At 47.4% G+C, this 24,443-nt stretch overlaps 1 protein-coding gene across 3 annotated transcripts in view; it reads left to right on the top strand.

Moving 5' to 3' along the window:
• KMT2B (lysine methyltransferase 2B) overlaps positions 1-24,443 on the top strand; it is a 68,237-nt gene that overhangs the window by 32,288 nt on the left and 11,506 nt on the right. For all 3 annotated transcript variants that reach the window (XM_035117080.2, XM_060275713.1, XM_035117084.2), the window contains exons 8-25: positions 8,420-8,665; positions 9,479-9,573; positions 10,483-10,581; positions 11,193-11,306; positions 11,640-11,786; positions 12,489-12,584; positions 12,687-12,804; positions 13,966-14,079; positions 14,449-14,633; positions 15,203-15,295; positions 15,377-15,466; positions 15,656-15,729; positions 16,429-16,553; positions 17,260-17,363; positions 18,557-18,694; positions 19,579-19,737; positions 19,969-20,089; positions 21,236-21,314. In XM_035117080.2, the coding sequence (XP_034972971.2) occupies positions 8,420-8,665; positions 9,479-9,573; positions 10,483-10,581; positions 11,193-11,306; positions 11,640-11,786; positions 12,489-12,584; positions 12,687-12,804; positions 13,966-14,079; positions 14,449-14,633; positions 15,203-15,295; positions 15,377-15,466; positions 15,656-15,729; positions 16,429-16,553; positions 17,260-17,363; positions 18,557-18,694; positions 19,579-19,737; positions 19,969-20,089; positions 21,236-21,314 (2,197 nt within the window). The remainder of the gene's footprint in view (positions 1-8,419; positions 8,666-9,478; positions 9,574-10,482; positions 10,582-11,192; positions 11,307-11,639; positions 11,787-12,488; positions 12,585-12,686; positions 12,805-13,965; positions 14,080-14,448; positions 14,634-15,202; positions 15,296-15,376; positions 15,467-15,655; positions 15,730-16,428; positions 16,554-17,259; positions 17,364-18,556; positions 18,695-19,578; positions 19,738-19,968; positions 20,090-21,235; positions 21,315-24,443) is intronic.

Genomic DNA, 24,443 nt, shown 5'->3' with positions numbered 1-24,443 from the left:
TCTTCTCCACAGCTAGCCTACAACCAGAGATTGGTAGTAAAAAGAAATCCTAGGCTCAGGGTGGATTTGATTTAAATCACGATTTAAATCACGATTTAAATCACTAGTCAGTAAGGCTTGATATAAATCATAGTTTTCTACATAAAGACTAATTCTTGCTGGTATAACTTTAATATGCAAGTAGATGAAGATTTTTAGAATAATAACTTTTCATATTAGTTTTTTATCCCCAGTTTAATAGGTTAATCATTCATATTTGGACAACTTTACTGTTGTACTTAGGAAGGAGAAAAATAATCATTACCTTAATAATAACAATTTAAATAGATTTATTCAACTGAAACAATAACATTACAGTATATGTTATTTGCTTAAACAAACATCCATGTTTGTTAACTAATTTGGCTAAACAAAAACAAAATATATATATTTTAAGAAACTTAGACTGTCAGCCCAGCCTACACATGAAAAACTTAAATACTGTCCACTCCAAACAATCAGAAAAATATTGCTTCTATTCTATTCACTGAACTTCTTGAAACTTAGCACTGAAGGCGTTGTTTCTGTATTCATAGGTTTGTAGAACAATAGGATTAAGGTCTTTTTCTCAACTCTGTTCATGTTATAACATTTTTGCTGTGAAGAAGAGGCATGTGATCTCTGTTGAGTCAAATTCAGTTTTGAGAACTGCAAAAGTAAACCAAGCATCTGTGATAATATCTTGTAGGCAGAGAAACTGCCCAATAATCTTACAAAAACCTCTGGAATTGTGAATGGATTAATGGAATTTATTTACCCCAAAAATTAAACATATACAACCTTATTCTACATAATTAAAAAACTAATCTTTATTTCATGATGGAACAACCTTTGGATGGTAATATATTTTCCTCAAAAAGCATTTTATTTTAAAAAAAATCCAATTTAAATTTAAAAAATCGATTTAAATAAAAAAAAACCCGATTTAAATAAAAAATCCGATTTTTTTTATTTTTAAAATCATTGCTTTTTATCCACCCTGCCTAGGCTAGTGACATTTGTAGGCTTCTTTACAAGTCCAGTTCACAAGCTGTGGTAACTGCACTGAAGGGAGGATTCCTTCTCCCACAAACATATGATACTCTGCCTGCTTCCAGGGGATTTGGGGCGTTCCCTTTAAAAAAATGTTTTCATGCATCATTTACCAGGATACTTTTAAAACTGTGAAGTCAGGAACACATCTTGTGTATACAGAAAGTGAATAGAATATTAATCAGAATGAACCCACTGGAATTTAATGGGCATGGCTAACTTGGGTCTGTTAATTTCAGCAGGTGTGCTCTGAGTAGAACTGACTTGAATGCAACCATCTGTGTACAAGATTTGTGCTAGCAGCTTCATCCTATATCCTGTGGCTTCATTGCACATGTGCAGAGCTCAAGGTGCTCTGTTCAGGTGGCTCGAACCTCGCTTGGTGCCAGTGGATACTTCTTCCATAGCGGTGTAGCTGCTTTTGATCTCTCTCACTGGGACGTGCCCCTTGCGGTTTGGAACAGAGGCAGCATCCTTGTTTCGACCTTCAGCGTGAAGGAGGTTCCAAAGCATCCTTCAATAAGCATCTAGTGCTGCTTGTTCAGGAGTATCAGAGCTGTGTGTATGTGTGTGAGAGAGAAAGAGAGAGCTCCTGTGGCCACAGTGATATATTGGAGCTCCTTTCGCAGCTTAGCTGCCTTCTGTGCTCTGTGGAAACCTGTGCATATGGCATCCAGGCACGGTAGCAGCCAGGCTCTTGGTGATTTGCTTCTTAGCTACTCTTGATTGTTCATTTTAGGGACCGGCTTTTCATTTGGCTGATTAGATTTGTGGCCTGTCCAGTCCCAAGAGCTCAGGGCATATAACAGAGACACACAGAGAAAAAGAGACCTGCAATTCTTTGCTCTGCTTTTTAAAAGGGTGCTCACATACAAAAAGTGTGCTGGAATTTTATTAAATTACAACACTTCTGTAACAGTTGCTCTTTCTGCAAATTCCTATTTGAGTTCCCCGTTGGAATCTGCCTTTACCTTGCAATGGAGGAGGGGACCCGGGGATGGGTTGTCTCTTCCATTTGGACCACTGGGAAGGAATATGTAAACTGAGACACATGCCCTCCTAGTGGGATGGGCAACTCACTTCCTTGGCTCCTCTCCTGCTGAGCTCCACCACAGGACTGGGGCATGTCCCATTGTGAGAGATCAAAAGCTCTGCAGGCTGGTAGCCACTTTTCTTTTCCCCTGATCATTCCTGTGGGTATTGTCAGATCTATTTTTAAAAACAAACAAACTACTACTGAGATAGGGAGTCTTCTTGCAAAGCAAGGCACCTCTAATCATATGGAAGCAGCCTTATACAAGGGGAAACGTACCTGTTTACTCTGGCCTTCTCCAACCTGGTGCTCTCCAGATATTGCTGGTCTACAGCATCCCTGACCATTTGTCATCCCTAGTGGGACTGGTGGGAGTTGTGGTCCAAAGGATCTGAAGGGCGCCACCTGGTCTACTCCAGGGTCTCAGGAATCATAGAATCATAGAGTTGGAAGAGACCACAAGGGCCATCCAGTCCAACCCCCTGCCAAGCAGGAAACACCATCAAAGCATTCTTGACATATGCCTGTCAAGCCTCTGCTTAAAGACCTCCAAAGAAGGAGACTCCACCACACTCCTTGGTAGCAAATTCCACTGCCGAACAGCTCTTACTGTCAGGAAGTTTTTCCTAATGTTTAGGTGGAATCTTCTTTCTTGAAGTTTGAATCCATTGCTCCGTGTCCGCTTCTCTGGAGCAGCAGAAAACAATCTTTCTCCCTCCTCCATATGACATCCTTTCATATATTTGAACATGGCTATCATATGAGAAAGAATAGGTCTTTCTCATCCCTTGTGATCTGATCCCTCTAACTGGTGATAGATACCAAGGGTTGACCCAGTGACCTTCTGTGAAGTGGGTGATCTACTGCTGAGCTATCATCCTCCATTGAGTAGACAACAGCTTAACTTACTCATGACTTTGGCTGTATGCACACTATAACTGTAAGGCACATTCTTTCCCTCAAAGGATTCTGGGCACTGCAGTATACCCCTCACAGAGTTGCAATTCCCAGCAGCCCTTAATAAACTACAGGGCCCAGAATTCTTTGAGAGGAATGTGCTTTAAAGGTTAGTGTGTATACTGCCCCCAAGTCTCAATTGACTCCTGTGTGTATTGTCTGCAGGTGTCATTCCACTGAAATTGAGTGGGGGCTGTTTTTCCTAGATCAGGAGTGGCGAATCTCAGTCACACGAGCCAAAAGTGGCCATTCCTCCTAACCCACAAGATTCTCCCACTACCTCTGCTGGCTCCAGCCTTTACTGGCTCTGCTCCAAGCCCTGCTTGAGTGTTTTTGCCTGGCCGGAATTGACATTTAATTTATTTATTTATTTCATTTATATCCCACCTTTCCTCCAAGGAGCCTCAAGGTGGCATACGTGCATGGTTCTCCCCATCCTCATTAAATCCCCACAACAACCCTGTGGAGTAGGCTGAGGCAGCCCAAGGTCACCCAGCGATCTTTATGACTGGGTAGGGAATTGAACCCTGGTTCTCCTAGGTCCTAGTCCAGGCATCCTCAAACTGTGGCCCTCCAGATGTTTTGGCCTACAACTCCCATGATCCCTAGCTAACAGGACCAGTGGTCAGGGAAGATGGGAATTGTAGCCCAAAACATCTGGAGGGCCGAAGTTTGGGGATGCCTGTCCTAGTCCAACACTATAACCACAACACCACACTTTTCACAGTGAGCTGTGCCCAAAGTGGCTTACAACAAACATTCAGAGCAACAAACAAAGCATAAGGGGAAGTCACCAGTAAAACCAAACAGGAAAAGAATCGGCAGTTTTAGCAAACAGAATAAATTCAGTATGACAGAAGGAATGACCTGGACTTAAATGTGTAAGTTCAGAGCAGAAAAACAGTAAAATTGCAGGGGCTGATCTTGCTTCACTCCACAGAGTCCCAGTAAACTGGCTTGAATATGTTCAGAGAAGGGATTGAGTGGTCTTCTTGCCAGGCTAGATGACTTGCAGCTGGATCCTTCGTCTGACTTCCAGGGAGAGGCTTCCTGCAACGAAAAGGAAATGTTGGGGAGGGCAATGATGGTGGAAGTTCCACTGCTGGTGCTGGTCTTATTGCATTCCAAAAAAGCCCCAGCAGCCCGTCTTAAATGAGGGGAAGGTCTTCTCACCAGGCTAGATTGCTTACAGCTAACTCCCTCATCTCTCCTCCAGAGGAGGCTGACAGCAGCAAATGGGAAATGCTGGGGAGGGCGATGATGTTGAGTCCTCTTCCCCAGCTCTTCCCCTGGAAGTTTCAGGTGCTGGTCTTGGAATGTGTCCTTGAACTGTGATTATTTTTATTTCATTTCATTATCCAGTCACCTTTTAGAGTAAAAAGTCTTAGAAGCGACTCGGTAGAAATAAAATGCAGCAGCCTCCCCGTCCACAGCATGAGGACGTGCAAGTTTATGTGCCCTTTCTCTTCGCCCTGTCCTCATTCTGGATGCTTTTGAGTTCTTGGCTCTCATAAAATGTAGTAATTTCTAATGTGGCTATTGTAATAAAGTGGTTTTTCCCCCTGGGGGATGGGCACCAATACAGCTCCTTGCCAACAGCAAAAGGGACCCCAAGAGAAAGAGAAAGAGGATATCACTTTCCCTGACCTTTTGTTTTCTCAAATGAGGGATTTGAGAGGCAGGGCAGAGAGGGGGAACAACTTTGCAACTTTGGGGCTGCTATACTGCTGTGCTATCAGTGTGGGGGCATTGGAACCTGACCTGCAGTGACTTTTAGCCTTCGCTTGTGAGGAAAACCACAGCTATCAAATCTCCAAAAGGGGGCGGACCTTCCTTCTTCCACCATGTCTAGCCACAAGCTCTTCCTGACCCTTCTTGTACCCTGTCTCAGGGCAGATTTCTGTGCGACCCTCTGCTAATGTGGAAATTTTTAACTCTCTGAAAATGACTATTAAAATGCTGTTCTCCTTTATCTAGCGTTTGTATACTGCTTTCCAAGTGCTTTGCATCCGTTACCTTGTGATCATTCTTTAACAACGACCTTGTGAGGTAGGGTAGTATGTTCAGGCCCATATTGCAGATGGTAGGAGGGGGCCTAAGGCCATGTAGTGAGGCAAGAGGTAATATTCGAACCAAGGGCTTATTGATTTAGAGCCCTAGGTAGGCTATCTACCTAGGGAACCATAGAGCTGTAGAGTTAGGAGGGACCCCCAAGGGTCATATAGCCCAGTGCAGTACAGTCGTACCTCGGAAGTCGGAGCAGAATCTGTTCCGGAAGTCCGTTCAACTTCCAAAGCGCGGCTTCTGATTGGCTGCCGGAAGGTCCTGCAGCCAATCAGAAGCCCCGTCGGATATTTGGCTTCCAAAAGAGCGTTTGAAAACCAGAACTCTCACTTCTGGTTTTTGATTGTTTGGGAGCCAGAACGTTCGACTCCCAAGGTGTTCGGGAGCCGCAGTATGACTGTAATCTCAACTAAAGTGTTATCAGAAAAATGTAAAGCATCCATAACAGATGGCCATCCAACCTCTATTTAAAATCTGCCAAGGGAGGAGCGTCCACCACATTCCGAGGGAGTCTGTTCCACGATAAAGTCTTTGTTTGAACAGCCTTCTTTTTGTGTATATACAGAGGAAGGAAGCACACCAAGCTGTGATGTCAACTGCTCCTTTACCAGCAATCCCCCTCCCTAACCTCAGTTCCTATTCCCTACTGTAACTAAGCCTATCATAACTTCTGTAAGATAATTTCTTAATTCAGATGATCACATTTTCTCCTTACCCTCTTGTTTCCCACCCTGTTTCTGAATAATAGAGTGTAAGCTTCTCAGGGCAGGGACCTGTCCTCTTAAAAGGCTGCATGTGCACCATATATTTAAAGCACATTATTCCCCCCCCCCCCCGCAAAAAAATCCTGGAAACTGTAGTTCACCCCTAACAAACTGCAGTCCCTAAGATTCCTTTTCTTTTGAGGGGTTGAGCGTGTTGTGCTTTAATTGTATGGAGTAAACACAGCCATAAAATGAGATGGCTGTAAGAAGAGCAATCCCATCATTCAAACAGGTTGAGAACCATTGTGCTATAATGGAGAGGGTAATCTGCCCCCTTCCTCCTCCTCCGCCTTCTGCTTTTTGCTGGGGGCAATGGAGGCTGCTGGGTTTTGAAAGTGTGTAGACTGAGGAAGCAGAGGGTGGAGGGGCAGCATTTATCAGCCAAGGACAAAGATAGGTGGAGCCCTGCAAATCACCACAGGTAGTTCTGGGACAATGGATTTGAGGATTGGGGGGATGTGATCTCTTCCCTGCTTGGGGAGGGGGAGGGGGAAGTGGGCTTGCACCAGGAAGAGGTGGGGCCTGGTTCTCCCAGGGAAGCCATTCCAGGTTGAACCAAGCAAGAGGCCTGCCTGGTGTATGTGTGAGAAATGGCATTTCTTGCCTGCAGACTGAAGAAGCACTGATTATGTGAGCAGATGATCTTGCGAAGAAGGCTGCGATATGGGGGTGGGTGGCAGGGAGGGAAAAGCAAGGAGGTGGGCTGGGTTTTATTGGATCAGCTCTGGGCAGAGAGATGGCTGCAGCAGCTGAAGCCAAGACTCCTGACCTCTCTATACTCAGCTTGGTGGGGTGGGGGTGGGGGAAGGGAGGGCAGCTATAAATTTCAGCCTCAACATTGAAGCCCTGAAAGGGGGACACTCCCTTTCCCCTGACCTGTGTCTGTTCCTTCCCTGCCCCATCACTGCATCTAATATGGAAACTGAGGCAGGGGTCTTTACTAACCTCCCCAACCCTGAGAAAAAGGGTTAATCTCTGGAGATTGTAATGAATTTCACATGCAGTGTAAGGGAGGGGGTCGAATGCAAAGTTCTGTGGTCTTTCAGGCTGTTAGATTTTAAGATGCTATGTTTATTTTTAAAATGGTTGCTGCTATCAACCTGGGCTGCAATCCCCTTGTGCATTTAAATGGGTATAAGCTCAGAACTTACTTCTGAGTAGGCCTGCAGAGTCTTGTGCTGCATCACAGCTCCCCTTATGGAGTTTGTAGAGAGGTTTTGCTGGGAACACTCAAGCTGCCTTGAAAGCCTTGTTATGGGAACAATGGCCCAGACCCAGCCCTGGCCAGGTGAATGCTTAACTAGCCTTTGTATTGGAAATGAAGTAGTTGAGGAGACTGCCAGATTCTCCCTGGGAGAAAAGAATCAGTTTTGCCTGCCTATTGAGAAAGGTAGGGTGGAGCCACAGCAAAATCAGAGAGATGTTCTCAGAACCAGATTGTTGGGAGGGAAGGGAGAAATAAATGAGCAGTTGAAGAAGAGGGAAATATAAGACTTCTGTAAGGTAAGTGAGCCTATTAATAAGGCTTTGCAAAAAGTGAAATCCTGGATGGTATTGCTGTTTTGCACCCCAGGCAGTGTTCAAAACTCCCATTGTTCTAGGTGCATTTTGCGACAGAGAATTTCATCAGCGAGAGCGGTTTCTGAGCTCTGGGTACAGTTCTGCGCCTAAGATTTCACATTAAAACTGCAGAGTGGAAGGAAAGGAGGACCTTTTTCTGCCTCCCCACTTCTAACTACTCTCTGAAGACTGGGGAATAGACGCTCTTAAGAATATTAGGGAGAGTGGGCAGGGGAAGGACTACTAGAGCATGTGAAAAATGAACATAATATTTCAGCTGCAGTTCATTCATTTTCAGCACTGTATTCTTGTTGTAAAAATAGCACACCTAGACATTCCATTGTTGCGCCCATAAGCTATGTTTAAGGTGCCACTTAGCCCCTAGCTTTCATATCTCTGTTTCTAACACCGACCCCCAGGGAGCTCAGCAAATTAAGAGCTGTTACGAGGTGTGTTATTTCTTTTGTTAAATTTGTATCCTGCCTTTCCTCCAGGGAGCTCAAAGTTGTTATTATTACTATTAATGTTAATAATTACCCACCATTCACCTTAAGGTCCTAGGACAGGTAGCAACCATTTAAAATACAGCTTGAAACAAATTGCAGTCGCAATAATAGAGTCGATCTTGAAAATATTTATCTCAAGTGCCAAAGGGCATATGTGGTTGTTCCTCACAACAACCTGGCGAGGTTGAGAGATGGTGACTAGCCTAAGGTCATGTAGGGAGCCTCATGACAGAGTGGAGACTTTAATTTCCTAATCCAGCATTCTAACCCCCTACACCACACGACACCAGCCTTGCCCTGCTCTGATTTACACAATACTAGTGGTTTGTTATCCCTCCCACATCCCTTGAAATGATGGCAACACTTCTGTAGAGTGTGTGGCAGGGTAGAGGTGAATGGGAGAATCTGGTCCTCCCGGACAGCACCCGCCTCTGAGACTGCTCACTCCATGCCTTTGTCTCCAGGCCGTACGGTAGTGAAGCCCATCGTTCCCTGGGATTCGGAGGATTCTCAAGAGGAGTTCCCAGCTCCCTGGGAAGTCATGCTGGGGGCCACGGAGACAGCGGAGCAAGACTCCCTGCTGCAGCGCAAGTCGGCCCGGCGCTGCGTCAAGCAGAGGCCTTCCTATGACATCTTTGAATCCTCTGACTCGGAAAAAGAGACGGTGTCCGGCTCGGCCACGCATCGCCGGAAATCCTCCCGGGACTCAGGTGAGAGAGAGAGGGAGAATTCAAGGCTGCTTTGCATTAATCCTGCGTGTAGATAGCCCCGTGCATCAATCCTACAAAGGAACAATGTTGCTGCTTGCTCATTGCAACTTCCCATGACATGCGTGTGGCGGGGTCAGTGTGCCTTGGGGGTCTGCATGCTGGTCTTGCACCGCATCAAGTTAACTTTTCTGGATGATTTTGGCTGTGTGTGAAGCAGCCTTTGTTGTTCTGTAACTCCGCGGCTGTGTGAGCCACCCTACCCCCATATAATGGGCTTAGCTGGACCCTGCCCACCTCCTCCGTAATGCTCCAGGGATGTGCCATTGTCTGAGGCCTGTGAATGGAGTCAGGCAGGAGTTCTTGCCTGCCACCACTCATGGTAATTTCCAAGCATGCTGTAAAGCAGGATGGGGGAACCTTTGACCCTCTATATCAGTGTTTCTCAAACTTGGGTCGCCTCTTGTTGTTGCATTACAACTCCCATTGTTCCTAGCTATCAGCACCAGTGGTCAGAGATGATGGAGTTGTAGCCCAACAATAACTGGGGACCCAAGGCTGAGAAACACTACTCTAGATTATGTTGGACTACAACTTTCCCCATCCCTGGCCCTTGGTCATGCTGACTGGGGTGGATGGGAGCTGCAGTCCAAGCAGCTTGCAGAGAGCCAAAGGTTCCTCAGCCCTGTGGTAAAGGCTAGCTGAGTTGCTGTGCTTTCGAGAACAAGAATAGGGACCTTACCCAGTTTGGGACTGATCAGAGCTGACAGGGAAGAAAAGAGCTGGTTGACCGGCAGTTCCTGCTTTCATTTCCAGATCTGCTTCCCATGGACTCAGAGGAGCAGAGTCGGCCCCGCAGGACCCCCCTCCAGCCTGTGGTGCAGCTGAAGGCCAGAAAAAGGCCAGAGAAGGTGAGGCTTGGGCAAGAATTAAGTCAGAGCGGCCAGGGACAATCCCACATTTGTTTTTTTAAATGCAGCAGTTTTATCCACATTGTACTCCACCATTATAGCCCTTTGTGGGCAGTGGAGGACAACTCAGCCCAAAGATTTAGTGTAAAAAGGGCTCAGTATGACCCTTGTGCCTTTTGACTGAGTGTGTGTATGTGTTCATTCCCAATATTCAAGTTGTTGTCTTTGGGAAGTGGTCGTGACTTCAAGGGCCAAAACCGAATCTCCAAAGCAGGTATTTAAAACCTACATCTTTCAGAAGTCTCTAGGCTGCTGAGGCAACCCATAGACAGTCCAGACTTTTATTTGATGGCTGCTGAGGTTTGATCAGAGGTTTTTCAGTTTTGGTGTTCCTTACTGGTTGGTTTTTTTTTTTAAAAAAAAAATCTTCCTCTTTTGGTATATCACTAGCTTTGAGCATGAGGAAAGCAGCCTATAAATGCAAATTGGACTTGCAGAAAAACACTTGTGGGGTGTTTCTATTCAGGGTTCATCCAGCTAGCCAACCATGCCTTCTTTCAGAATAACCTCTTCCAGGGCTAGAGGCCCTCCAGCTGTCTCACCATCCCTACCATTGGCTATGCTGGAGTTAAGAGTCCAGCAACAACTGGAGGGACACAGAAATCCTAGTTTGTATCCAGCTAAGATTTGCTTGCAATACACCCATTGAAATTGATGGACCTCTGTTGGTTATGCCCATTAATCTCAGCAGATCTACACTTGTGTAGAACTAGTTTGGGACACAACCTCCTGTTTCCTTTTCCAGTGGGTCCTCTTGGTCTGAGCTTTCACCCTGTTTAGGGAAATGGTCATGCATTGCATTTCCCGCTGGACTCTGTTAACTTGCCTCTCTGTCCCTTCCTTCCGTAGGATGTCCCATCATCTGGCACACTCCCATCTGTCTCCAATGGTTGGAACGGAAAGCAGAAATCCACGGATGGCATCCACAGGCTCAGAGTTGATTTCAAGGTGCGGGCTGGAGAGTATCTTGAAATGATGATATTGAAACATGAGACAAATTATGGGCCACAAAATGCTCTTGGGCAGCCCTGCACACCTTCCTGCAAAAATAAAAATATTGAAAGCCTTAATCTGATGTAACGCTTTTTTTAATATCTGCTTTCTGCTGGTGCGATTCAAGCTCAGCCAACTGCAAATGAGCCAGAACGCCCTAAAATCTGCCCCCAACCTACCCCTCATTCACAAACCACACATACTTTGAAGAGCACAGCTATGTCTTAATTTGATGGTACTGCCAGAAATGCTTTAGCTTTCCTAGCTTTTTGGGAGCACTGCTTTTGTACCAGCAGGGTGGAGTTGGGTGTGAAGAGAGAGGAAAGGAGGCTGCAGTGAGCTTAAAGCGATGCAGTGGCCACAGGTCTTGGCAACCCCAGCCATTCGTGGCCAAAGGCCAAGAATGATGGGAGTTTCAATCCAGTAATGCTTAAAAGAGCCACATGTTCCCCACCTCTGGGCTTGATGATCTCCAGTCCCTTTCAGTTCAGAGAGTTGCTCCATGTAGCTCTTTTCACAGCTATCCCTCTGCCTCTCTCTCCCCCCCACCCTTGTGTATCTTGTAGGAAGACTGTGACCTGGAGAACGTCTGGCTGATGGGTGGCCTCAGCATTCTCACCTCGGTGCCGGTCACCACGCAGGTGGTGTGCCTGCTCTGTGCTAGCAAGGGGTTCCATCAGGTAGGTCTTGAGGAATGGGGTAAGGATACCTGGATTCTGGGATTTCCAGCATCTCAGTTGTGTGGGGTGGAGGGAACAGGTTGCGGGCACCATTCAGAAGGTTGGGGAGGGGGGCACTTGAGGTCTTTTATCCAAACATAGATAAAAACCTGCCCCTTGATCTCAGGAACCATCATGCCTAATTGGGATACAAATGCATAGCAAATAGACCAGGCCTTGTTTTGTACCTGGAACAGGGCGGGGGACATTGGGGTTGCTTCTAACTTGCAAAGAGTTTCCGGCTGCCGTGTACCAAAGCGCATCTAATGCAGCTGCCCACCATGTGCTTTGCAGCTTGTGTTCTGCCAGGTGTGCTGCGACCCCTTCCACACCTTCTGCCTGGAGGAGGATGAACAGCCGTTGCCTGAGCAGGAGGAAAGCTGGTGTTGCCGCCGCTGCAAATTCTGCCACGTCTGCGGTCGCAAAAACAAGGCATCCAAGGTAAGGTGGGGTGTTTTCCCCAGCGTGGGATCTGTGCAAGGGGAGGGTCTGTGGAAGTAAACATGGCTGCTTACAGGGGCTGCACATCCCTCCCATGCTCTGGTGATCCCTACACAAAACACAGCTGGAGATGGAAGTGGTGGCCTCACCACTCCAGGAATCCAGGTCCCAAGAGATTACCCACAAAGCAATGTAGCCCTAGGCATTCAAAAAAAAGAGAGAGAAAAAGACACCCCTGAACTAGAGTGTGAGCAAAGGTTTTTAGCAGCATCCAAGGAAAGGGCGTATCTAAGTGTTTTAAAGAGGAACAAGGAGGGTTTGGGAGTGTCTTGGTTGTCTAAAGAACAGGAAGGAGAGGAATGCATGACCCAAAGATTTTACGCATTAAAAGCAGGTGAAGTTATATCCACACCATCATGGGGAGAAGTTTGGACAGGGATGGTAAGGAGAAGCATTTGTCATGATATCTGATGCCATGACCCTTTGGTTTGAAAGGATCCCAAGAACCTGATTTCCCGGGTAGTATCACCTCTGTAAAAGCAGAGGCATATACACCTGCTTTGCTTTGTTTTCTCCTGCCTGTGTCCTTTGCATTTCTCATTGGGATTTCTGTCATACCTGTGATTAGTTGCAATGAATTCCTGCCCCAAAAACGTGCATAATGGCCTACTTTCCCTCTCCTTGTTCCTCAACCTGCCGCAGCAACTGCTGGAGTGTGAGCGCTGCAGGAACTGCTATCACCTGGCTTGCCTTGGGCCCAACTACCCCACTAAACCTTTCCGTAAGAGGAAGGGCTGGGTAAGTGTCTTGCAGATTCCCGGCACCCCTCTAGTTCGGCAGACCCTTCCCTCGCTTGTGTTAAAGCTGCTAACCTGCCTCCTTCATCCTCTCCCTATTCAGATCTGTTCGACCTGCATCCGCTGTAAGAGTTGCGGGACGGCTCCAGGGAAGAATTGGGACACAGAGTGGTCTAGTGACTACAGCTTGTGCTCTGCCTGCTCTGTGCTCTACGATAAAGGTGAGCATAGCGGGAAATGCCATGGGGTTCGGTTTCAGCTGTGCCAGGTAAGGCATTGCGAGGAGCTGACATTCCACAAACGAGTTCACATTTTGCTCACACAATGTGTGTCTTCCTTAGACAGGCACCCCCAAACTCAGCCCTCCAGATGTTTTGGGAGTACAATTCCCATCATCCCTGACCACTGGTCCTGTTAGCTAGGGATGGTGGGGGTTGTAGTCCCAAAACATCTGGAGGGCTGAGTTTGGGGGTGCCTGTCCTTAGCATAGCTGCCAAGTTTTCCCTTTTCTCGCGAGGAAGCCTATTCAGCATAAGGGAAAATCCCTTTAAAAAAGGGATAACTTGGCAGCTATGGTCCTTAGCCCTAGACAGCAAAGCCTTACACAGCACTGTGACCCAAATAGTACTCTTTCTTTCCTACCAGTTCACCCATTCATTTACATTGTCATCTGAAACTTCTCTTCCATGGGCCTCTCCTCTTCTAGGATGTAATGGGCAGCTACTGGGGAGAGAGAGAGCGCTTTTTTTGGGGGGGGGGTGGCCCCTCACCTTTGCCATGGCTTCCCCAAGGAGGCTTGCCAGATGTCTATTCTGGTGATGTTCAGATGCCAGGCAAATATGTTTTTTTCCCCTGAACTTTTAGAAATCCTACATTTTTATTTTGTTTTTTTAAAAAATATGCAGAGGCTGTTCTGTTTGAGTTTTTTTTATGTTTTACAAGCAGCCTTGTACCTGGATTCTAAGAAACCAGAACATCAGTGGAGTTTAGAAAATTGGTGGTTAAGATCTGTGCCGTTTTGAAAACTTCAGTCTTAACTCAAAAGGGTATCCAACATAGGCAGAAACCTGCTCCTTGATCTCAGGAACCATCACGTCAAATTTGGATGCAGTATCTGAAGAGGTGACCTGCTGCATAGCGAACAGGCAAACAGCTTTCCAAAGCGTAGAATGATGATGCTGTTTATCCTGCATTTCATTGTTTTATATTGATTAGCTTATCTGATTTTGGACTCAGAAGGTATTGGATATATACGGAGCAAATAAAGGGGGAATGAATACACAGCTCATTTTGGGAGGGCTGAGAGAGGGCTTTGAATCTCACCTGGCCTGCAGAAGAAGAGTCTGTTAGCTTGTTCTCTGCCTTCCTCTTTTCCCGTCCAGGTAACTACTGCCCAATCTGCTTGCACTGCTATGAAGACAATGACTACGAGAGCAAGATGATGCAGTGTGCCAAGTGTGACCACTGGGTTCATGCCAAGTGTGAGGGACTCTCAGGTTTGTTCTGAACCCAGAGTAATATGGCATTAACTGCTGCTGCGTCACAGATCCCTCTCCCTCCTTCACATCTGCCTACCTGCTTACATCTCAAATAAGGGGAGGAGAAATGATGCGCGGGGAGAGTTGTGGCATAGTCAGGAGAAGACAACAGAGGCAATTGAGAGGCGAATGCAAGTCGCAGCCTCTGTTAAATCGCCTATGATATGCTCCCCTTTTTGATCTTCTGGCTAGGTCTTGCCCTTGACGGCATACACCAGCCCATCTTGCTAGCGTTGGTGTGTGCAGCAGGGTGGCCTGGGAACAGCGTGACAGCCTTTGGGCCAAGATTGGGCATCTCTGATGTGTTCCCACCCCCCTCTCTTACAGATGAAGGCTATGAGATCTTGTCCAACTTACCCGAGAGTGTCATATACGCTTGCCGGCCCTGCTGCGGCAGTGACAAGGCCAAGTGGCGGGAAGTCCTCACCTTGGAGTTGCGCAAGGGTCTCCGGCAGGTGCTTCAGGGGCTGATGAGTTCCAAGTGTGCCACCCCGCTGCTTCAGTGTGCACAGGTATGTTCTCTCCAGGGCATGCGTAACAGCAGGGAGCCGTGCTTTTAAAATCACCGTTCTTGATCTGGCTGCCCTACTGAAGGAGATTTATCTTGGCCCCATTCGCAGGCACACGTTGGGTCTGGCTGGGCTGGACACATCTTCAATCACAGTCTCACTCCTTCCTTTGTCCTTTGATCTGGTTGCCCATTCCTTGGCTAGGTGGGAAGATGCTGGGATAGCTCAGTCGGTAGAGCATAAGACCCTTTATCTCAGATTCTCAGTCGTGAGTTTGAGCCTCGTGTTGGGTGAAAAGATTCCTGCATTGCAAGAGGTTGGATTAGATTACCCTCATGGTCCCTTCCAACTCTATGATTCTACGACTTCAGCTTTCCATGATATTTGAATCTGTAGGTTGCTTACCATGATAAAGGGGGGTGGGGTGGAATCTTAGAGCTTATGGGAAATGTTTTGATTTATTGCAACACAGGACCTTTATGTCACAGAGTTCTTTGCATGCTGTAGGCAGGGTTGGGGTGGAGGCTGCAGAACAGGTGGCAGTGCCCCATTTTTCTCTTGTCCTTTGCCAGTGCTGCCCGGATGACGGCGTGAAGGTTCACCTGCGGCCCTGTGACCTACGCACTGTCAACAAGCTGTTTGAACAGGGTCACTACTCATCCGTGGTGAGTGTTGGGAGCAGAGATTCCAGGCTGGAACGGGAGCAAGGCCTCTGACCTCTGCTGAGCTGCTTTCTCTCTTTGCAGCATAGCTTCAATGAGGACATGGTGGGGGTCCTGCTGGGGCACACGGAGGAAGACCAGACCGGCCTTATGGCGAAGGCACTCTACATTGAGGTAACTCTGTACGATCTGGGTTTGTGGGGAGGAGGAATGTGTGGTCTGGATTCACTAACTTGAGTGGGAATTGGGTGTGGGTGTTTGTGCACGTGCTCCACACTGGCTCGGGAGCACTTCCTCCCCTGCAATTCAGCACAGCCTCTCTCCCTGAGCAGCCTTGTGATTGCCTGCTTTTTATCTTTCCAGCTGATGGAAAAGTTCTTCAGCTGGTTTGATGCTCAGGATGCAAAGCACTGGACCCACAGCAGCACCCTTCCCAAGTGAGTGCTCAGTAGCTGAAAGCACAAAAGTCATGCCTCCCCCCTCACCAAAGGTGTCCATGCAGGGCCTCTGGTGCTTTTTTGTGGGGGGGTGTTGGAGGCTTCAGATGCACCATGGACCGTTGTGTGCAATTCAGTATGGAAGTTCCAACGACGTTTTGGGAATCTGTAGAGGGGCTCAAAATATGAGCTGCGTACAAGCTACAAAAACCCTCCAGGCCCAACACAATCTGTTTTCCTTGAAATTTGCTGCTACTCCAAGTGAATAGAGTGGGAATTTGAATTGGTTAAGGGTGTGGAATATACACAGCCTGGTCTCCTCTTCCTTTCTGTCGCACTTTGTTTGGTAAAGTGACACTGGACAATCTGTATTCTCACCATAATGTAATCCTCAGTCTAATCCATCATAGGTGCAGATGAGAGATCAGAGGGTGAGATCACAGTAAATTCATGGGGATAGGGCAAACTTGGCCCTGTATTTCCCAGTGACAAGACTTTATATCTGTTCACACCTCCCACAATTGGGCTTTAGATCCTGTTCTTTTCTTACCACCTCCCCTTTTTATTTTTATTTTTACATTTCACTCTCTGGCTTCAAGCCTGTTTTATATCTATTCCTGTGGGCTGTTTCAAACTCCGAACTGGGGTTTCCTTAGAGCTTTTGCAGCCCCTGACAACTTCTTCTTTTCTCCCCAACAGTGGCATGCTTCCTAACGCTGTTCTGCCTCCCTCCTCTGACCACATCTATGCACAGTGGAGGCAGCCTGAGGAGGTTGTCCTGGTTGCCAACAGCCACCTGGCTCCTACTGGGTCTGAAAAGACAGGTGAGACTTTGGTTTTCATGGAGTAGAATCTGCCTCTCTGCATGCAGACTCCCTTGGTTTTTACAATTGCCCAGGAGAACTTTGGCTGCTGCAGTTCTCCTGCTAGAAGGGAACATAAGAAGCTGCCTTATACCAAGTCAGAGCATTGGTCCAACTAGCTCTATATTGTCTACACTGACAGATAGTGAACCTCCAGGTATAAAATGGGTCTCTCTTAGCTGTACCTGGGGATGCTATGCATGCAAAGCCATGTGCACTATGCTTGAGGCTTGTCACTCTGTATTTCCTTCTTTCTCTCCTGGTTCTCTCTACATCAGGGTTTCCCAAACTTGGGCCTCCAGCTGTTTTCGGGCTACAATTCCCATCATCCCTAGCTAGCAGGATCAGTGGTCAGGGATAATGGGAATTGCAGTCCAGCTCTTTTTGGAGACCTAAGTGTGGGGAACTGCTCCAAAGGTTGGAAACCCGTGGCCCTCCAGTTGTTGTTGGACTCCTAACCTCCAGCATGGCCACCGGGGATGTATGATGGGAGTTGGAGTCCAGTGAGATTCAGAGGGCCAGAGATTCCCCACTCATGCTCTTCACAGAAGATCTCTGTCTCCTATCTGGAAGATGCTCTCTGAAGGGATGTTTGTGGGGAGGGGGCTTCTTTCTCCCCCCAGCAGCTTGAGTTCAATGCCTAACCACATTCCTTCTCTCCCTGTAGCTGGGAAAGACTCAGAGCATGCTGTGCTGCAGCAACCGTTGGATGATGCTGAGGACAAGAGACAGTGTGCCTTGTGCCTTCAGTATGGAGATGCTCCTTCCAAGGTAAGACTACACCCTTCTGCTTTGATAAAAATATAAGGAGGACCATTCTGGATCAGACCCAATAGCTTGTGCATCCTGGCATCCCTGTTCCCCACAGTGGCCAGTCGGGAAGCCCAAAAGCAGGATGTGTGCACAATAGAGGCCTCCTGCTGCTGTTGTTCCACTAGTGCAGGAATTGTCAACCTGGTCCCTACGGCCCACTAGTGGCGTTTCAGGATTCTAGGTGGGCGGTAGGGGGTTCTACGGCACAAGCTGAATCCTCCTTCCATCGAGCACTCGTGGGCGGTGAGGAAATTTTACCCTCAAGAAAGATGCATTAGTGGGCGGTAGGTATAAAAATGTTGACTACTCCTGCTCAGGTGAGTGGCATTCGCTCTCTCTCTCTCTTTACATAATTTTTTATTGATTTTACAAAAAACACACACAATACTTTAAACACATAATATACAAACAAAAATAACAAGAAAAAACAACATTACAGAAATAACAATAACAAACACAAAAATCAAAATACCAAATCCTTTTCCTTTAACATTGTACGACGGGACTTCTTCGAGTTCCCTCTATCTGCGATTCATTTCTCCTTCCTCTTTAGCAATTTCCAATTCATTGTTTAAAACTCCTTACAATTTCAAATCTCTCATACATCAGTTTACTTCATATAATTCTCAAACCCGCAGTTTCTATAAGCTTCTAAATCTAATCTCAATATACAATTTTACCATATTTTTAAAAATAAACTTTGAAGTCTTTCCACTCTTCTTCTGTCGCTTCTTCTCCCCAGTCGCGAATTCTCCCAGTCATCTCAGTCAGTTCCATGTACTTAGTGACTGGCATTCTCAGGCACACTATCTCTCAGCCTGGAACTGTAGCCATCGGGACTAGTATTTTACCGATGGAAAGTGTCCTAGCCGCACCTTTTTGAGGCTATATTGAGAGAGTAAGGGAAGAAGTGTGGGAGAACCAAATCCACTGGCTTTGTAGGGTGGTTTTGTTTGTTTGTTGTTTTTGGTGTGGAGGACGTAGCTTAAGTGGAGGATTGGACAGGGCCAGGAAATCTATAACCCCTGGATCCTGTCTCGTGTCCGGGAGGTGACCATCTGAACCCCTTGCAAATCCCTTCCTCGTGGCTAGACCTTGAGGTGTTGCCTTTCCCCTCCCTCTTCAACATGAGCTCTCTTCCTGCCCTCCAGGACGCAGGGAGGCTGCTGTACATTGGCCAGAATGAGTGGACGCATGTCAACTGTGCCATCTGGTCAGCCGAGGTCTTTGAGGAGAACGATGGCTCCCTGAAGAACGTGCATGCTGCCGTAGCCCGGGGTCGGCAAATGGTGAGTTGGGCTTCTCTCCATTCAGCTCTGCAGAAGAGGTGGTAGGTAACCAGACCCTCCTCGTGGCCTCAGTAGAATTTCCGCTGTGAGCGAAAATAGTAGAGGGTCCTGAAAACACTGCACTTTACAAAGAAAGGCACTGCTGAATAGGGGCAGGGAAACTTTTTTGCCACAATTCAAAGACACATTCCTGCCAGGCAAAAGTATTCAAGGAGAGGGCATGGGAAGGGAGCCTCTGAGGGTTGGAGTCCGGGGAGATGGGGCAGAGCCTAAGGAGGGTTCTGTGGGCCAGATAGAGAGGCCTGGGGGCATTTGGTCTTGAACCCGAGGCCCCCCACCCCTGCTGTAGAGGAATGAACTAGCCTGCTCCTGAAATGACCCACTGAGATCCACTCTGGCTTCACCAGGTGCTGCCCATATTTCAGCCTTAGTTGAAAGGGGATCCCGAGGGTCATCAACTCCCCCCCCCATCAGGGTGGTGCTAAAAACTCCTTCCAAGTGTTCACTGCTGTGAGAACAGTGCTTGGGTATTACTACTGATCTTCTCAAGCAACTAGAACGTCCCAGCAAGACTGCATCGTCGACATGGCTGCTTTCTGCATCCGATTGCATTGATGTGTAGGGTGATCTTGGTGATGAGGAAAAGAGAGGAAGGAATGGGGCATTTGGCAGGGGCAAGAAGTGCATGTTTGTCTCTATAATGTGTGTATAAATGCCCCCCCCCCATTACATCTTGGTCAGAAATGAATGTAGACTGGTGAGCTTGTTCCTTGGGGACATTTTGGCCCTCTGCATCTTTGCTTACTGCTACACAGTTTATCCCTTGCCCTGCTGCAGTGGCATTCCTTCCACACATTTGACATGCCTGTCCCCCCCCCCCCCAGCGCTGCGAACACTGTCAACGTACGGGGGCCACGGTTGGCTGCTGCCTCTCCGCGTGTGTCAGCAACTACCACTTCATGTGTGCTCGCCTCTGCCACTGCACCTTCCAGGATGACAAGAAAGTCTTCTGCCAGAAGCACGTTGACCTCTTGGATGGGACGGTAAGTGGGGAGGGCACCATCAGGCTTCCTGACACCTCTGGGATGAGTGGGCCATGGGTGGGACAGTTCTGTTAGGCCTGGCATCTTGAAAACCGGAGTTATGTCCCCCACCCCCCACCCGCCAAAACATACATACAGTACATGTAATTTTGCAGAGTTTTGACTTCTGAAGCTTGGTCACTGCAAATAGAATTTAAGAGGGTCCATTGGCCATGTTGTCTGCCTTTTTAGGAGATCGTTGCTGAAGATGGGTTTGATGTCTTGCGCCGCGTCTACGTTGACTTTGAGGGCATCAGCTTTAAGAGGAAGTTCATGGTGGGCCTGGAGCCAGACACCATCAACATGATGATAGGTAATTATATGGGGACAGGGCAGGAGAACAGCACTTTGCTATGCAAACACTGTGGTCCAGAGTAGATGGGCTTTTCTCCTCTATCAAGTGGGTGGTTCTGCAGTTGAACATGCAGGGGATAGGAGGGACTGGCTTGCTTCAGAATGGAGCAGAAGGATCTGCAAGTGGAGATGGATTCATCACCGCTCTTTGCTCCTTGTATTTGTCAGGCCTCTGTTCTGGCAGTGTCTGCGCTGGTTATCTCAAACGCCAGCAAATAAGCTTGTTGTTAAGAGAGAGGGAGGGAGGGCCTCATCTACAAGGGAAAAAGTAAACTCTGAAACCATTGGGGTGGTGAAACATTTGTCCCCTCTGAACTATATCTTAGATTGCATCCTGTCCCATAGTGCCAATGCTGGCTAAGCCAACCCCTGTCTGCGTGGCTACACCTTGAGTTCCTGCATCTTGGCTAGGCCCATTCTGGGAACCAAGAAACTAGCTTTCTTGGTTCCCTTGTAGACAGAGTGTAAAAGGTAAAGGGACCCCTGACCATTAGGTCCAGTCGTGACCAACTCTGGGGTTGCAGCGCTCATCTCGCATTATTGGCCGAGGGAGCTGGCGTACAGCTTCCAGGTCATGTGGCCAGCATGACAAAGCCGCTTCTGGTGAACCAGAGCAGCACATGGAAACACCGTTTACCTTCCCACTGTAGCGGTACCTATTCATCTACTTGCACTTTCACGTGCTTTCGAACTGCTAGGTTGGCAGGAGCTGGGACCGAGCAATGGGAGCTCACCCTGTTGCGGGGTTTCGAACCACCGACCTGATGGGCAAGCCCTAGGCTCTGTGGTTTAACCCACAGCGCCACCTGCGTTTAGCCTCTCCAGAGGTGCCTAAAAGGGAGAAAATCTAAGCAACTGTTCTTTATCCTTTCCCTGTGCTCACGCTCCAATTACCATGGGGCGCCATCCACTGGGACATTCTCAGGTACAAACTCCATTGAAACAGAGGCTTTTGCAGCAGAACTCCCCAGGGGATTGTATCCATTAGGTCTGATAGGTTTCTCTCTCTCATGCTCTGCCATCCTTAATAGCCCCAACCCACATCCTGAGGCAACTCATTTTCGCTCTGTTTCTGGCTCTCTGCTCAGTGTATTTCTGCTTCCAGGCTCCATGAAGATTGACAGCTTGGGGATGCTGACAGATCTGTCCGAGTGTGAGGGACGCCTCTTTCCCGTAGGCTACCAGTGAGTATCCACATTCAAGTTGGTAGCAGCCTCACACCCACCTTAAGTGACAAAGGAAGACCAATCCCATGCTAGCTGTCCTGTGGATCGTCACCAGGGGAGCCGTTATTGGGGGGGGTTGTATGTATACGAGATGGCATTTGGCAGGGGATACCCAGAAGAAAAGGACCGGGCAACTCCTTCTGTGCCACACTGCTTCAAAATTCTCTGCCAGCTTTAGGAGTCCTCACAGCAATTTGGGGCCGTTCCTTCAGCTGTGATTTGGTCAAGCATGACCCAGTTTCCAAAATCGCATTGAGACCACATTTTCCTCTGAAATCATGCTAAAATCACATTTGCTGAGCAAGCAATGCTTGCCTGTTGCATTTGATTATGAGGTCAAAAGACTCTGAGCTCCTTTTTAGGCAGTCAAAATGCAAGTGCACTCAACACGTGGAAGTTGATCTGGCTGCCTTCACTGTGTGCCCAGGATTCCTGGATTTCACCCATGTGAAAAAGGGCTCAGATGTCCTGGGTGGCCTTTAGACAGGTTGCTGCGTTGGCTGTTCACACTGTTGAAGCTAATTGCACTCTTTCCAGGGAGCTGGTCTCAGTCCTGGCTCCTGGATCTTACCTGTGTGGTGCCTGCTTTTGCAAGCACTGGTTTGTTGCATTCACACTCCACATATTTGGGTATAGATGGATCTTGAGAGAGACGCTCAAGAACTGAAAATGCAATTTGTGTCTGAAGCATCCCTTGGTGGTTTATGTACTGAACATTTTAAGTGTTTAATAGAAAGGGAGGTGTGGGTTAATTTTGCTCTTCTCTTGATACAGTATTAAAATAATGGTGTCAGAAAACTTTTCCACTGTGGTTGCTGCTGTGCGGATGTTTGCAGCGCTCTGCATTCCTCAAGTAGCCTCTCCAGATGAAAAATTGCCCACCATTTGCCTTTCTTAAAAGGATTGTCATACAGTTGCCCATTTAGAATAATTACGGGCTAGTGAATTAATAGAAATACAGGTTTTAAAAAATCATTTAGATCCTTATTTTAGTCTAATCCTGTTCATTTTATCTGGCATGAAGGATTCTACTGAATAAATGCTGAAACAGATACTGCCTTAGCATGGATTATTAGCTTACCCTTTACGCCATCCTCTTGGCAGGGTGGCTCAATAGAAGGGAGAGACTTTATCCTCCTCAGCGTCTCCTTGGGAGCTTTCAGCACATTTCTTATGGTTAAAGAGATTAGGATCTGCTACGGTGATGGTGGGTGTGAAACCAGAGTGTGGTTGTTATTCCATGTGGATTAATGCACAATGTGGTGTGTTTAGGTATCTTCACACATGGCATGGGGGATTATTTGCAACCACTCTTTTCTTTCCCTCCCATTTTTTATTTTTTTATTTTACCAATTGGAAAAAGCTTGTAACTGATCTCTGTTTCCCCCTCTTTTAACACGAATGAGGGCTGTGTAGGATGCAGTTCAGGATGCTCTGCATCTCACAGCGGCCAATCAGATCTTGCATAGTGACCTGTAATGACATATGAGATTTGTAGCATAATGCAGCTGCATGGGTCACAGCAGCCTTTGCCAACCTGGTGCCCTCCAGATGTTTTTTAACTACAACTCCCAGCCAGATGCTGGGAGTTGGTGAAGGCTGGCTTTCAGGTCCCTACCCAGTAAGCTTCTAAACAGCTAACATCTTTTAAATTTGCTTTTACAACATTTATTCCCCAGCTTTTCTCCAGAGAGCTCAAGTTTGAGTACACGGTTCTCCTTGTTATCCTCACGACAACTCTCTGAAGTAGATTAGAGTGGGAGTTGGAGGCACCCAGTGAGCTTCATGGCCTAGTGGGGATTTGCACTCTGGTCTGCAAGGTCCTAGATCCAAAACTCTAGTCATCACACCACATTGGCACTCAACATATTCCCCAGCTGTCAGACTCCACTCTTGCAACTGTGCAGAAGGATGGGCCTTGGTTTGATCAGCTGCCATGTAGATTCTTTAAAAGCTCCATAACAACCAGAACCAGAAAACCGCCTTTCTCCTTTGCCCTCTCCACAGTCTTCTCTCATTTGCTTCTTGTTGTGTTCTGTCTCGCAAGAGCCATGGAAGTGTCTCCCATTTAATTCTGCAGGATTTTGCCAGACTTGGGAAGAGTTTCCCTGCCTTTGAAAAAGGACAAAAGATCCTTGTGATCCTCTGCAGTAGCACACACAACCCGGGAAACTTGTTTTTCAGCAGGTATCGCTTTCCCTTTCTTTAAAAGGGCAAGACATGTCTCTACTTGAGGCCTGGGTGCCAACATGTCTGCTTCCACTTCTGAGGTGTTCATAGGAAGATTGACAGCCATTCTCGTTATGCCAGTGCCCTGCAATTATGGACTGTGATGCACAAAGATAGCTGCTCTTTACACAGCCTCTGAAAATGTTTTCCTGGTTGTGTGCCTTTTCTTCCCTCTGGTTCTTTAAATGTTTGCTTTCTGAAACTGCCCACTTGGCGTCCATCTGGCAAAAGCAAATGAAATCTCTGATGCTTCCTTCCTCTCTGCTGGTCAGGGATGCAGAGATGAGAGAAGTTATTTTCTCTCTCTCTCTCTGAAGTTGTGTGAATTGCTCTCTCTCTTCCTGCCTTCCCCAACCTGGTGGTCGCTGGATGTTTTGGACCAACTCCCATCAGTCCCCAACCAGCACAGCTGAACGGATATGCCATCTGAAACATCTGGAGCACACCAGGTTGGAGAAGGCTGAAATATCTGCTGGAATGTGCCAACAAGCATTCACAAATCAGTTTTGCAAAACCTTGGAGCGGGGCTTGTTATCTGTTTATGGATAATGTGCTCCACCCATGATGAACCATCTAAAGGCCCTACCCGAAGGTTGGAGAACCTGTGGCCTCATCTGTGGGGTCAGGCTCCAACTCCTATCATCTCTAGCCAGTGTGACCAGTGGTCAAGGATGATGGGTGTTATAGTTCAATAACTTTTGGAGGGCCACAGGTTCCCCATCCTTAATTCAAATGCCCTAACCGCTAGGCATTTGCCACCAAGGATAGGAGGCCACTTGGTTGTAATGGTGGCTGGTCCATTGGGGCAAATGGGGCACTGCCTCACCAACCTTCACCTCCTACCCCACCTGTGGTCTT

This window comes from Zootoca vivipara, chromosome 6 (genome assembly GCF_963506605.1).
Source record: "Zootoca vivipara chromosome 6, rZooViv1.1, whole genome shotgun sequence".
In the NCBI taxonomy this organism is placed as follows: Eukaryota; Metazoa; Chordata; class Lepidosauria; order Squamata; family Lacertidae; genus Zootoca; species Zootoca vivipara.
This window is presented reverse-complemented; position numbering and strand designations above follow the sequence as displayed.